General features: G+C 40.3%; 2 protein-coding genes across 2 annotated transcripts; one reads left to right on the top strand and one right to left on the bottom strand.

Annotated features, from left to right (window-relative positions):
* Positions 1-1142: 1142 nt before the first annotated feature.
* LOC306914257 (receptor-type tyrosine-protein phosphatase H) lies at positions 1143-4297 on the top strand (the record flags this gene model as incomplete). Its single annotated transcript, XM_079491247.1, has 5 exons — positions 1143-1299; positions 1945-2199; positions 2355-2621; positions 3354-3451; positions 3659-4297. The coding sequence occupies 5 exons, from the start codon at positions 1143-1145 to the stop codon at positions 3749-3751; spliced, it is 870 nt and encodes a 289-aa protein (XP_079347373.1). The 3' UTR covers positions 3752-4297.
* A 2437-nt stretch (positions 4298-6734) lies between these two features.
* On the bottom strand, positions 6735-13051 carry LOC306914256 (butyrophilin subfamily 3 member A1; the record flags this gene model as incomplete). The annotated part of the gene is made up of 9 exons (XM_079491246.1): positions 6735-7553; positions 7741-7767; positions 7853-7931; positions 8682-8810; positions 9185-9319; positions 9687-9812; positions 11706-11804; positions 12260-12396; positions 13009-13051. The coding sequence occupies 9 exons, from the start codon at positions 13049-13051 to the stop codon at positions 7024-7026; spliced, it is 1305 nt and encodes a 434-aa protein (XP_079347372.1). The 3' UTR covers positions 6735-7023.
* Positions 13052-13665: the final 614 nt, after the last annotated feature.

Here is a 13665-nt window from a genome sequence, read left to right as displayed (position 1 = left end):
TATTCCAATAAGCAAATCTGAATTGATGAATGCCACTGACTGACTGGTGAATACGGTGATGCTTGACGTTTGTTTCATTTCCATTTATTCGTATTATATTTGATTATATACATTTTATTTTTCTCCAGAACCTGGTAAAGTATCTGCACTGAGAGTGACAGAAAATAAGAAACGCTCCCTCTTGCTTCACTGGAATCGTCCAGAGGGAGCCACCACAGGCTACCGTGTGGAGGCATGGAGAAATGAGTAGGTTCATCCTGTTTCTACTTTCTACTGGTCTAGTGGACTAAGGCTCCCTGCCTGGAGATAGAAAGCTGGTTTAAAGGATGAATTGATACGATACTTTACAACAGTAATTTTCAACCCTTTTCATATCAAGGTCCATTCAGCATTGGATCCACGGACCACCATTTGATGAGATTTAGCATCTCGGATCCAAACTATAAAGAATATGTCCACATTTCCATGCTGTATTGATGTTGGTACCATAGGAGAGATAAAGACAAACGATAAACATTCTTCTACATTCTCTAATTGTGTAGACATCTTGTAAATTAACTTAAGTAATGCAGATGATTAACAATAATTTAACTCTTGAGAGTGTAAAATGAAACCAAATGGACCCATAAGGGTCCCATATGTCCATTTGATTTCATTTTACACTCTCAAGAGTTAAAGATCTATAAGGGTCCATTTGGTTACCAACTTTCCATCATTTAGCTGGGGACCACCTGTAACCCCCTCAAGGACCACTGGTTGAGAACCACTGCTTTACAACACTGTTTCTCAACGTCTGGTCCACCAGGCTCACTGTAAAATATTTGTCTTAAATTCTCAGTGTTCATTTATCTCTCAAGAGTGTTAAATCATTGTTCTCAAAGTCCATTTGAACCCCTAGTCCTCCCTGGGCACAACATTTAGAACAAATGCTTTACAATGTTTTCTACAGTATTCAAGCATACAAAAAAAATCATAATGCATGGTAAATATAATGTTTATTTTTATTTTGTTGGTCCATAATTTAGTTGGAATATCATTGCATGGCATAACCGCATTATTATTATTATTTTTATTTTATATATATATTTTTTGTGTGTGTGTGTGTGTGTGTGTGTGTGTTTTTTGTTTGTTTTCCCAGAACAATGTATTTCATATTTTTCAATGAGACACTCAATGAGACACATTACCAGAGCGTGACTGTGGATAATCTTCCCATGGGCACCAAGGTTCGGCTCAGTGTGGTAGCACTGGGCATTGGGACCCTGGAAGGGGAGAGTGTCGACCTTGAGGAACTCACCAGTAAGTAGAGTTTAGGGCTGCAACTATAAATGATTTTCTTAGCAATTGTGCTATAGATTACCTTTTCGATTAATCGAATAATATTTATGTTTTCGATCATTATTTGAGCAATTATCAATTATTTTATATATTTATATATTATACCAGTGGTTCCCAAACTGTGGTGCGCGAGAACCTTAAGTTCTAGGCCGTGCGCGACATGAAAGGCTAATGGTGGTGCTATGGTTTTATTTTAAATATATTAACATATGCCAATATATGGCAAGTATATGCAGAATATAGCCTATGCTGCATATATGTGCATATATGTGGATAAATAGGAAATGTATGTCCCTATATACGTAATTTATACGCAATTTATATTTCCATGTGGGGGGGGGGGGGGGGGGGGGGGTGCATCAGCTAGGTCAGGAGGTAACAGGGGGTGCATGGCCAAAAAGGTTTGGGAACCGCTGTATTATACATATTACATTTTATATACAGTATTAACAAATCAATTAAGCACTTATGCTTGTGGCGTAATGCATGTTGAACAGGGGGTCCTCGAAATGACAAAGGTAGAGAATCACTTTTCTAAAAGATATCCCTGTCTCTTTCTCTCCACCGCATCGCAACTTCACCTTCTCTCCACTCGTCCTCCTACAGCTCCTGGACCAATAAAGAACTTAAGCTTGTCCACAACATCCGTCAACATCAGTGCCACCTGGGACAGACCTAACGGTGGCTATGAAGGCTTCACCGTTTGGCTCCAGCTGGGTGACGCCACCGGAGACCAAGAAAATACTACAAACACGTATATCACCTTTCAGAGCCAGAAGTCCGCAGCCAACTACACTTTGTCAGTCACCGCCTTCAATGGCCATCTCAAAAGCAGCACAGTGTCTGGCTCCATGTTCACCAGTGAGCAGCTTTCTAACGTATGCCCTGATCGGCATCAATATCAGTTGTGGGGAAATGAAGCATCTCTTGGATGCAAATGTTATGGTAATTTACTTCCTTGTCTCATTGTCTGCTTCTCGTCTCCATTGCACCCTTTGCCCTCTTTCTACTTTTAGAGCCAGTGATGCCTACAGATGCCAGAGTCACACACTATAATAAGAGCCACATCACTCTAGAGTGGACCGAACCCAAAAACACAGTGTCAGTCAAATACCAGGTCAAATATAATGCCAGTTTCTGGGATCACTCATTGATAAAAGAGTTTGACAACCAGACCAGTTATACATTTGACGGCTTGCATCCAGGGACCAAGTATAACTTTGAAGTGCGAACGATGGCGGGGGACCTGTTGAGCAATCCCACTACTGTATCACCCTGCACAGGTGAGATATTCACTACTGTATCACCCTGCACAGGTGAGATATTCAGACCTTGTTAAATGATCTTTGCAGACAGTATTTTAGATTTTCATGCAAACTGCTTTGACTAGCAGATGGCCGGGTGATATTTGTCTCAGTGTACAATCTAGTGAGCATCGGAAAGGTTAGACAAGGAACACATTTGAAGGTTAATTGAGTTACTTTAAGAGTCCATTGAATTCTCCCCCCGAGTAGACAGTATATTCTGCTCTACATTGTTGGCTGTGTTTCAATTAACTCTAATGGTGCGTTCACACGGGCAGATGTAAAAGAGGCAGTCTACCATTCATTGTCAATGGAAGCCAGCGAATGACGATGCAAAGACCCAATGATGCATGTAGCTGCTCCAAAATTTACAATGAATGGTAGACTGCATCTTTGCGTCTGCCTGTTTGAACACAACATAAGGATGTTTTTGCACAAACTGCAACTATGAAAATGTGGTAATGGGCCCATGCATCTCTGTTTCTGTGGGGTGTTTTTTAGCTATTTGAAAAGGTCTGATCAGGAACTCACTGTTGAATATATTCTGTTGTATAATATCACAGGAGTCCAAATTGGAACGGGAAATGGAAGACTTCTTGTTTGTTTGTTTTGTTCTAAAATAGCCGATCACAACATGTTGCGAGTGAAGTATAAAATAGGTTTTACAGTAAGTGGTTACCGGTACACTCTCTCTCTCTCTCTCTCTCTCAGCTCCAGAGAAGAGGAAGATCACTCTGTCCATGGTGTGTTCATCCCAGATAGCGCTCTCCTGTGATAATAGCACTACAAGAGCAGAAGTATTCAACAAGGTATGTCAGAATGGGTGTCGTTCATTCTATTAGAGATAATAGAATTCTTAGAAGTTTCATATTGCTCCAAGATGAGTTAATTTATCTCAAAATATTTGGCAGGGCAGCGGGAGATGGAATGAACTTGACTTGTGCAAGGTGAATACAAGACGGTTGAATATGATTGAAAGAGTTTTGCTCATTGTTTGTGCCTGTGTTTTGTTGCAGTTGGAGGAACATTTCAAGGAACTATTGAAAGATGAAGTGTTTTGGGAGCTCAAGTGGAAGCAGAATGCAGTTGCAACGAGCACTAAACATTAAAACACATTTCTTGGGTTTCAACTATTGATCAAATGCTTTTTAGATTAAAATAAATAAATCTAATAATTCGATTAGCATCCTACTGATCACTTCTCAGAAGGGCTTGGTTCCCAGTTCCTTTTAAGTTCCTGTAAGCTGCTTCACTTCCTGATTCTCAAATGCTGCCTTTCTGGTTGTTCCTAAATCAACCAAGGTGATGGAGTCTTTGGGCGCGTTCTGAAATAGCGCACTGAGCGCCCTGTGCAATGCAAACTAATAGGCGAGTGTGCTCCGGTGCGGTATTTCCGAACGCGCCCTTTGTCATCCGGGCAACTACTCTTGGGAATGGCTTGACCTATGGTCAGATTGGCAAAGTCAATTTCTTTTTTTAAGTCTCTCCCAGGCTCCCCCAGAGTATGTGTCAAAGTGTTCTTGAGCAAGACACTGAACCCCTAATTGCTCGCGCTGTGTAGGTTTGTGCCTTGCATGGTTTCCTCCAGCATCGGTGTGTGAATGGGCGAATGTAATGCACAAACTATGTAAAGCGCCTTGGATAAAGGTGCTATATAAATGCACCATTTTTACCTTTCATTTCTTGATTGTTATTTCACTGCCTTAACATTGTTGTTATTTTATTTTATAAAGCACCTTTTAAACCCTGTGTTGGAATAGATAAATTATGTTAATCATTGTCTCTCTCCCTCAATGTCAGATTATTGAAACATTTTGACATCATAAGGTAATGTAACAAATTGCAATAACCTTTTAGCTTTCTCTTATTAGATGTTAGTCCTCCAACACCTTTTGGGAAATTCATGACATTTGGCACAAATGGTAGATCCACACTGATGGGCTCCATTGGATTTGTATTCCATTGGATGGAACTTTATTGCACCCACTGGATGCCTATAGTGACATTTCAAGCTTACGCTCTTCATCAGACCAACAAGTCTGATGAATATGACTGAATAATAATTATATGAACATCACTAGACATTCAGTGAGGGCAATATAACTGCTTAGTGGGCGAGCAATTTTACATTACATAAGCCTACTCTTTGTAATACGGTACTTCGCCCAGCACCTGCCCAACTCTGGGGATTGTATGTCTACATGTCTTACGCTTTAATAATGTCACTATGACTCCATGGCTGGCCCATTTTCTAAACATGATATCTCAAGATCCTTGAGGGGGAATTTCACGACATGTGGCTCAAACTTCCACTTATAGTCAAGGATGAACTGATCCAGAAGTAGGTGGTAAAAGGTCAAGGTTAATTACTAACCAAAACATATCCATGAAATTCCTTCAAAGTCTTCATGCAATATACTGCTATACTATGTATATATAATAATAATAATAATAATAATAATAATAATAAAGCTTTATTTCTATAGCACCTTTTAAAACAACGTTACAAAGTGCTTTACAAAAGGAAACATCACACAGCAGGAAAAACACAGAAACAATGCAAAGCAAATAATAATACAAGGCAGAGTAAACAATCAAAAGAACACAATCAGGAGAGAACAGAATTAAAAGCTAGTCTATAAAAATGAGTTTTAAGCAGAGATTTAAAATGTGGAACTGACTCAGCGAGCCTGATTTCCAGGGGCAGAGCGTTCCATAGGGTGGGGGCCCTAAAGGAAAAGGCCATGCGACCGGACGATATGCGCTTGGAGTTGGACTATACGTTTGGACAGACACGGATACAAATGGCAATTGGTTGGTGGAGGCATACAACTGTGCTGCGATACTTCTAATTTAATACCGAACTTTTTTCATTTGAAGAAACAATAGTTGAGGGTAAGTGATAAGGCCTACCTAAAAGAATCAAGCAGAGTGCAGAGACAACAAGGTACATAGCCCATAATGAAATGTATTATGTACAGTATACAGAGCATGAAAATATAGTATAAAGTGCATAGGCCTAATACATACAGACAGAAATACATGAATGCGAAAAAATTAATGACTATTGATAGATATTATCTATAAACATCAATAAAATAAATTATATACAATTTTTTTACTGTACATTTTAGACCTTTAGCATTGTCTGATCTGACCAATCAAGTTTAATAATCTAGTTCTTTCAGCAAATTTGTTTTTGCTTTTAAGGTCTAACAACATGTAGTTTAGTTATGGCACATTCTCTTGAAGTTATGAGTGTTACTGTGTGTTTAGATGGTGAAAGGTCTGAATTTCTCTAGGCGATTTATCCAGCAATTACCCATTCACACACACATTCTAACACAGGGGTTCTCAACGTTTTTGGCCGGGGACCCCCGGAAATGCTTTGGCAATGTCTCGGGACCCCCGCCCCGCCCCCTCCCGACCCCCAATATAAATTGACTGCTACAATAACCTTAACCCATTTTGGGCGGGAACCCCTTTTGGTGTTTTAAGCATTGTTATAATTTAGCTATTTAAAAATAGCAGATCTACAAGCTCATAGCGCGCCACCGAGTGGCGCGCTACGAGCTTGTAGGTCTGCTATTTTTGAAAAATCGTGAAAATAAAATTTAAAAAAAAAACCCCGAGGGGTCGCGACCCACGGGTTGAGAACCCCTGTTCTAACACCGTTGGTGGAAGCAATTACGCAATATACCACCCTGCTTATTGGAAGTAGTTAGGGGTTCAGTATTCTCTCAAGCTGTCAGCACTCAGCAGTGTTGCTGGGAATTAAGCAAGAACATTTGCATCCATTGGCATGGCTAAATCTGATTTCCACTCAGGCCCCTAACTGCCCCCTCAGTCATTTCATCCTTTCCTCTTATTCAGGCACTGAAACAAGCTTGTCAAGCTTGAAACAAGCTTGTAAAAAAAGAAGAAGAAAAAAAGAGAAAGAAAACGAAAACTGACAGTGTCTTGCTCAAGAACACTTCAACACAAAGGCAGGAAGAGCCATGGTATAAGTATCTTAATAATAATAATCAGCTTAATTTCATTAATTGATAGGACAGTGGAAGTGTGTTGTCTAACCTTTAATGTGTCGTCAACTCGTCATGGCATCAGCTGCAAAGAAATAAGTCAGCTTCATATATGGGCACAAAAGGGGGAATTGCATATACTGATGACATCAGCGATCTCCATGGGCAAATTGGGCATACAAGGGACAAGGACTGAGAGATACAGAGATATGGCCAACGCTTCAGCCTCACCCACCTTCGTCAACACCTGACGAAGGCCGGTGTGCAAATCTCCTCTCTCCTTCCTCAGTCATTTTTTGGATCCTGCACCCGTTGCAATTTGAAATATTCCCTGCTTGGGGAAAAAAACAAGCTTCCTCTCACAATGAGATCTTGTGTGGTGGCATGATGGTCATCAGTGTGCGTCCGTCCAGTGGAGCAAACATAGGGTAGAGCTTTTCCTTGAAGCCTCCGTTGAAGGAGTAGATGTGGGACTTGGTCTCAGCGTTGTAGAAGGAGATCTGGCCTTCTTCATAATCCAGGTATATGCCCATGCGCTGGGGCACGAGACCCACGGGCAGGGGCGTCTCCGGCTTGGTGCATGCGAAGAACTGGTGTGTGCTGCGCCACAGGGCCCAGTAGCCCTGCCGCGGGGTCATTGGGAAACGGCCGTGGCGCTTGGAGCCGGCAGTGGTCATTCCTATGCGCCAGTAACCGTTGTTGACTATGTCGACCTCCCAGTAGTGGCGGCCTCTGCCGTAGCCCTCCCAGCCCAGCACACAGGGCCAGCCGTCAAAGCGCTGAGGGCTGTAAGGGAGCTCTGCAGCAGAAAGGCCTTCCTGGACCTTCCGGTTGTCATCAGACAGCTGCAGCCATGGGTGGATGGTTGTGGGGTCAAGACTCACATCAGCTGTTTGGACGGTTCGAGATGGTTGGTGTAAATACAACACTGTAAGCTGATAGCGGGATCAGCTCAGAATATTGTGAAAGTGATGTTGGTATCATAGTGTAACTGATTCATGAATGTACAGTAGGCCTATATAAAACTGGCAGAAACTGAACTACATACTCCCACACACTAGGTGTGTTGCTCTTACCTGATGCACTACAAATCCAGGTCCACACTGAAAAAAAAAAACACACATTTACTATCAATAGGCCTACATTTACATATCGTATTATAATGCAAAATGTGAACAGAACACCCACCTGTGTTGGGGATGTATCGTGGAATGCCTGCTTTCCAGGTGCGCTGCTTCGCCAGCAACCACAACTGTGGAATCATTCTCTGAAGGAGGACAAAAATAAGTTAAGAGTTATTTTTCTTTTGTTTTTATTGATTGTCCAGACTGTAGAGAGAAAGGAAACAGGGAGAGAGTCAGGAAGCGGTCCACCATGCCGAGGAATTGAACCCAGTGCACACTAGGTGGTGCTAGAGCACCTGCCCTTTTGTCCTCTGGACAGCAATGTGCCCTTTTGAAAGTTCGTTTTTTTTGTACAGTTTGTTCATTTTATTTTTGTTTTGTACAGTGGATTAAAAGCTTCTATTATTTATGCCCCAATAAGGCAACCGGTGGTTACACGCACTGCACAAGGTGACCTTTTTCACTTCAGCACCTGCCGCTCTAGATGTCTGCGTGCCACTGAACCCAGGACTCACTGACAGACATCAGAGCCTTCAGTACACAACTTAACCGCTCGGCTATTGGCACCCCAATGTTGTGGATTGCTTTATAGGTTTTCATTATTATTTATTTAACCATTGATAATTAAATGTTTAATTTATAAGAGAGCTGCAATATTTTATGCAGATATAGTCATGCAGGCTATAGCCTATAGCACAGGTAAAGTGGTCAGTTAAAATACCTTCTGGCAGAAATCCTATAATGAATCTAATGCCAAGATAAAATATTTTATAAATAAAAGTATTATTCCTATAAGGTTTTATACTGTAGGACGTTCCAGAATGGAACTCTTCTCCTTGCTAGTCAAAACAACATCTGAAACATGTGCGTGCGTGCGTGTGTTGTGTGATCACCTTGCCGTCTTCCTTCAGGATGGACCAGGTGATGAACTCCAACAGAGGGAGCAGGTAGACCAGACGTTTCTTCTTCAGGCCCAGCAAACGCAGTAGCTTACCAAGTTCCTCACTCTCCACACCACAGGTCTAGTACACACACACACACACACACACACACACACACACACACACACACACACACACACACACACACACAAACACAGTTACGCACCTGCTTCAATTTGCATGATCTTACAACATCTCCCTCAGTTCTGCTTGCAAATGATAATTGTGATGTATTTTTAAAAAGGTGTAGACTAGCTATATCAGCCTATATACTACGACAAGACAAATGTTGAAAATAGAAGAGCTGTATGTGCTTAATATATCTGCTATTTGTAGCCTACTCCTTTTTAACATTTATTACATAATAGGGATGCCAGGTTGGTAGGAAGTGGTTAATGCATTGTTGTGCTCTGTGACAAGTCTCCTCCTTGCCCTCATGTCATTTGAGCCCTGACCTCTGAAGCTATCTGTAGTTCCTTGGCCCACTCCATAACCCTCGTCTGAGCTTCCTCATTGGCATCCACCTCCAGTTTCCTCTTCTCCTCCTCTAGTTCACATTCCTCTACCTTCCAGGGTGTGTCTTTCAGTAGCTGGAAGCAAACGTCATAAACATTTCATAATGTCTTTTCAAAACGTCCTTAATTACACTGTTCAATTCACCACCTAAATTCTATGTAGGCTATTGACCCCCATCTGCTATTTTTGCAGAATGTTCGCCCCAAAATCGGTCAAATAGACCTTATTCCTGAGGAAGGTCTACTGGGCCGAAATGTTCATGAAACTTCACTCTTGACCGTGCAAGTGGCAGTGTATGAGCTTATCTTTTATTGTTGATATCGTTGATACCTACTGATTTTTGCATGCATTAAACTTTTAATCTTTCCCTTTGTTAAAATATGGGTAACATATTGGAAGGTTATACACACGCACACACGCTATGTACTGACCTGTACCTACCTTGTCAATGTGATGGAGTTCTCCCGCCCATTCCAAGATTAACTTCCTGCTCTCCTCCATGCTGCGTTCGGAGCGAGTCTGAGACTCTCCCTTTCTGCTGCTCTCCCTCCCATCAGACTTGTCCTTCTGAAGAAATACAGCACGTACAGTATTGAGCACAATCAATATCCATTATGAAATGTGATTTACACACACACACCCACGAGAAATACTGTAAAATACTGTAAAAGCTGTAAAAATGAACTGACCGTTTAATTGACTGGTTTGAGGGTCAAATCGTAGTTGTCAAGTCTATTATCAAAGGCTGTTTTAGTAAAATGCTTGCTGCTTATACATTGAACTAGTCTAAAGGTCCAAGCAAACGTTCTTACTCACCACACCATATGCCCCACTTATGAAAACACCCTGTGGGCCTCCCAACACCTGTGGGCTTGTACATGTCAGCATCCATCAGATATGTTACGAGCCACTGCCTACTCCTGTCCTAGATGTTCTAACCATTTACAGTACAGTACTGCAGGTGATCTAAGTGGGTCATAAAACAATTTGTACGTGACTGATCTATCAGCATCCACAAACTCTGTTAACCACCCTAATAGCCCTACGCTTTGTTGTACCAGCAAAACATCTATACCAATCTATAAACTCAAACACATTATTTTACATTCACATCATTGCTATCTCAGATAACACACAAAAATAATAGAGAGCGGCATTGATATTGATATTTTAAATTACAGACAATAGCAATACCACAGTAAATATTAAAATAAAAAGGAAGAATGGAATGGAGAGATTAAGAGCGACATGCAATTAAATATAACGTCAAAAAACTAAAACTGTAAAATAGATAAATAAATCAACTATAACTTGGAAAAAGGGGAGAAAGAGGGCCCCCCTCTTTCTTAAAATAGGACAGAAATGGTTGCCAAACTTTAACATATTTCTGGGTGGGTGGAGCCCACGATTGTATATTTAAGCCTTTCAAGCTTAAGATGTAAAAATAAAAATAAAAATGTTATTTTCTCGGTTTAAGGAGGTTTCCTTTATTATTTTTTTGTAGTAAGCAAGTCTTTTTCTGTCAGTTTTCTTCCAAGTTTAAGAGTTTAAGATGACATAACATCCTAGGAGGGGCGAGCTCCAATCTAGCTGTTTCTCCTTTACTGGAAAAAACAAACCACTTTAGGTGTTCCTTTTACATTGTTAAAATGGACAGATAATGGTGTAGATAAAGATGTGTACACCTGTAAATACAGTTGAAAGGTCGTGAAAGGTGGACAAACCTGGCATAACAGTTTTATGTCGGTCACTCACTGAGATTAGGATAAGCGTTGCCATGGGAAACGATTACACAGAGTACACATCACACCTGGGATATTGACAGGATAAACCCCTGTAAACCTTTTTATCGTTATGGGCAAACATTCTCAAAAGTGTTCCAAAGGTTTCCAAAAATAGCACATCCACAGATCACACACGTCATGACTCATGATGCACTGTGAGCTTGTAGATCAGATACTTTTCCACCATTATTATTATTATTTTTTTTTTGGGTTACGTTGGGAAAATGTGATTTTCAACTGGCTGCATCATAACCTGTGAGACGGACCTATTTGTCACCCCACCAAACATCAGACTGATAACCTCATGTTCTGTACATTTGAGCTTATCAGTCTAAACTCTAATAGGTCCATCAGGCTGAAGCTATAGCATTCTCCTCTTTACTTGTTAAACGCCTGATATTGTTTAGTTGGAAAAAGCCGGCAACACCGCTATCCCACAACAAACACTGGGTGGAGGATGTTAAAAGGGGTCTTTATAAAAGTCACTGGGCACAACATGTGTTATGAACTGTGGCAAACTAATTTTAAATGTAATAATACACATGTTCCCTGGTCCTCATCACTGGTCTAATAATACCAACTAAGTACCTAATGTAGCCGCATTTCTGTACACACTTTGTTGTTACTTGCTTCTTCTGTCTGTCTGTCTGTCTGTCTGTCTGTCTTTCCTTCCTACCTTGCAGACTTGGTCCACTTGTTCCTTCCAATGATTGATGAATTGGAAACACTCTTGCAAGCTGCGCAGGTCTTTCAGACCATTCTGACGAGTTGGAAGCTGCATGAAACACGTCAAGGTATCAGCACGATATAATAATAACACATGCACTGACCTAATAGAAACTCAACTCAAATACAGATTTTTAAGGAATCAGATTTGGAAATGGAAATTGCCAGGCAGAAACAGCATTTATGCCAAATGTCAGTAGAGAAATGGTTTGATAGTCACTGAAAAAATTAAACAAAAAACTGAAATCTACTATCAGAATAGATTTTCTTGGGTGTTTTTCTTAAATTGTTCAGGGAGTTGTTTTGGAAACAAAACCGCCTGTGGTTTCCAAGGCTATTTTGGTGGGGACATGGTGTTTTCTTACAAAATAGCATACATAATAGTGTGAGTGTGCACTGTGACCTGGGTCCGAGCAGTAAAGACATAACTGTCTGTCACAGTAAAGCAATTTTTGTGCATATCTTTACATTTTTACACAGGGATTTTTGCATGTGTCATCATACCTGAACGTGTATGGAGCTGTTGCTGAGTCTGTTGGGGTTGCTAGGAGCTGAGCTGTGGGCCTGGATGTCTTCCTCAGGCACTGACCAGCGCACCGCCCCAAGGGAGCTACTTTGGGTGGTGCTCTCCCCCCTCAGCTCTGCAAGGGCAAATATTTATGTTTAGAGGACATTCACAATTTACAATTTAGGCATTTGGCAGACACTCTTAATCCAGAGCGATTTACAGTAAGCAAGAACAAAAACATGGTACATCAAATGTAAGATATTAACAGTGGAATATCTATGTAATGAAACTATACGTATACAGTACACTATAGAGTGCTATGTCTACTTAAGTTAAGCCTTTACACACGCCTGTAAGGTCGCTGAGGCTAGGGCAAGTGCTACAGGCATTCAGTTACCTAAGATGCCATTAATGGGGTTAATGGCTATAACAAGTCTCACCTATAATTAGCAGAAAACAGGTAGTTTCTTTTTACTACTTCTCATTGGTTCAATATTTTCGAAATAACACACAGACGTAAGGGAGTTCAACAGCAGTGATTTATGCAAAAAACAAACAAAATAATTGTTTTAGGTGGTTTCCTCCCGACAGCAACAATATCAAATATACATTTGGATTTTATTAACACATTTTCTGATCATGGATGTAATAACATCTGATCAAAGGTTGTAATGTCATCATATCAATCACTGATGTTGCAACAATATTTCATCTACAGTAATCAGAGAGTGCGGGAAATACATACTTGTGGTTTTAGTCTTCAGAATGCTCTTCATCTCAAAAGACATTATATTCCTTCCTTTGAAAATAGAAATGGGTATTTGATAATTGAATGTCATTAAAGGTTTTCAGGAAAAAAATGGAACGGGAAGCAAAACGTGCTTTCATTCCTACAGCAATGACCATTTAACTTGTTACCAATAGAAACCCGAAGATATTATTTGGTCTACTCTGCATTTGCTTGTTATTTTCACTGTTATTAAGTTATTGTCACTCCAGCCATGTAATGTAGGCTACTGTAAAACGTAATAATTAAAAGATTATTTTTAATGGATACTGAAAATGGCATTAAAGGAAAGTGAAACAAACAGAGACCTGCCTTGATACAAGTCACTGTCATATTATATGTAGATGTATGGACCGGGAGTGTTAACGGTACACTATTTTGAAAATCATCCAAGACTGTCACGACCAAGGCTAACAGAGACTCTGCTATACTAAAATATATAAATTATTCATTTATCTTTTATGTATTTTATTTTTAATGATGATGAAAATTACACATCAGAAATATGAGAATGTTTTTTATGTTGAAATATGTAAACTAACATATCAGCTCAGCCAGAAAATCATATTCATAATTTAAGCATCAATTATCAGCAAAAATCCTACCCAGTGCCTC

This window comes from Electrona antarctica, assembly GCF_951216825.1.
Source record: "Electrona antarctica genome assembly, chromosome: 21".
NCBI lineage: Eukaryota > Metazoa > Chordata > Actinopteri > Myctophiformes > Myctophidae > Electrona > Electrona antarctica.
Note: the sequence above shows the minus strand (reverse complement) of the source record. Positions and strands in the feature narration are given on the sequence as shown.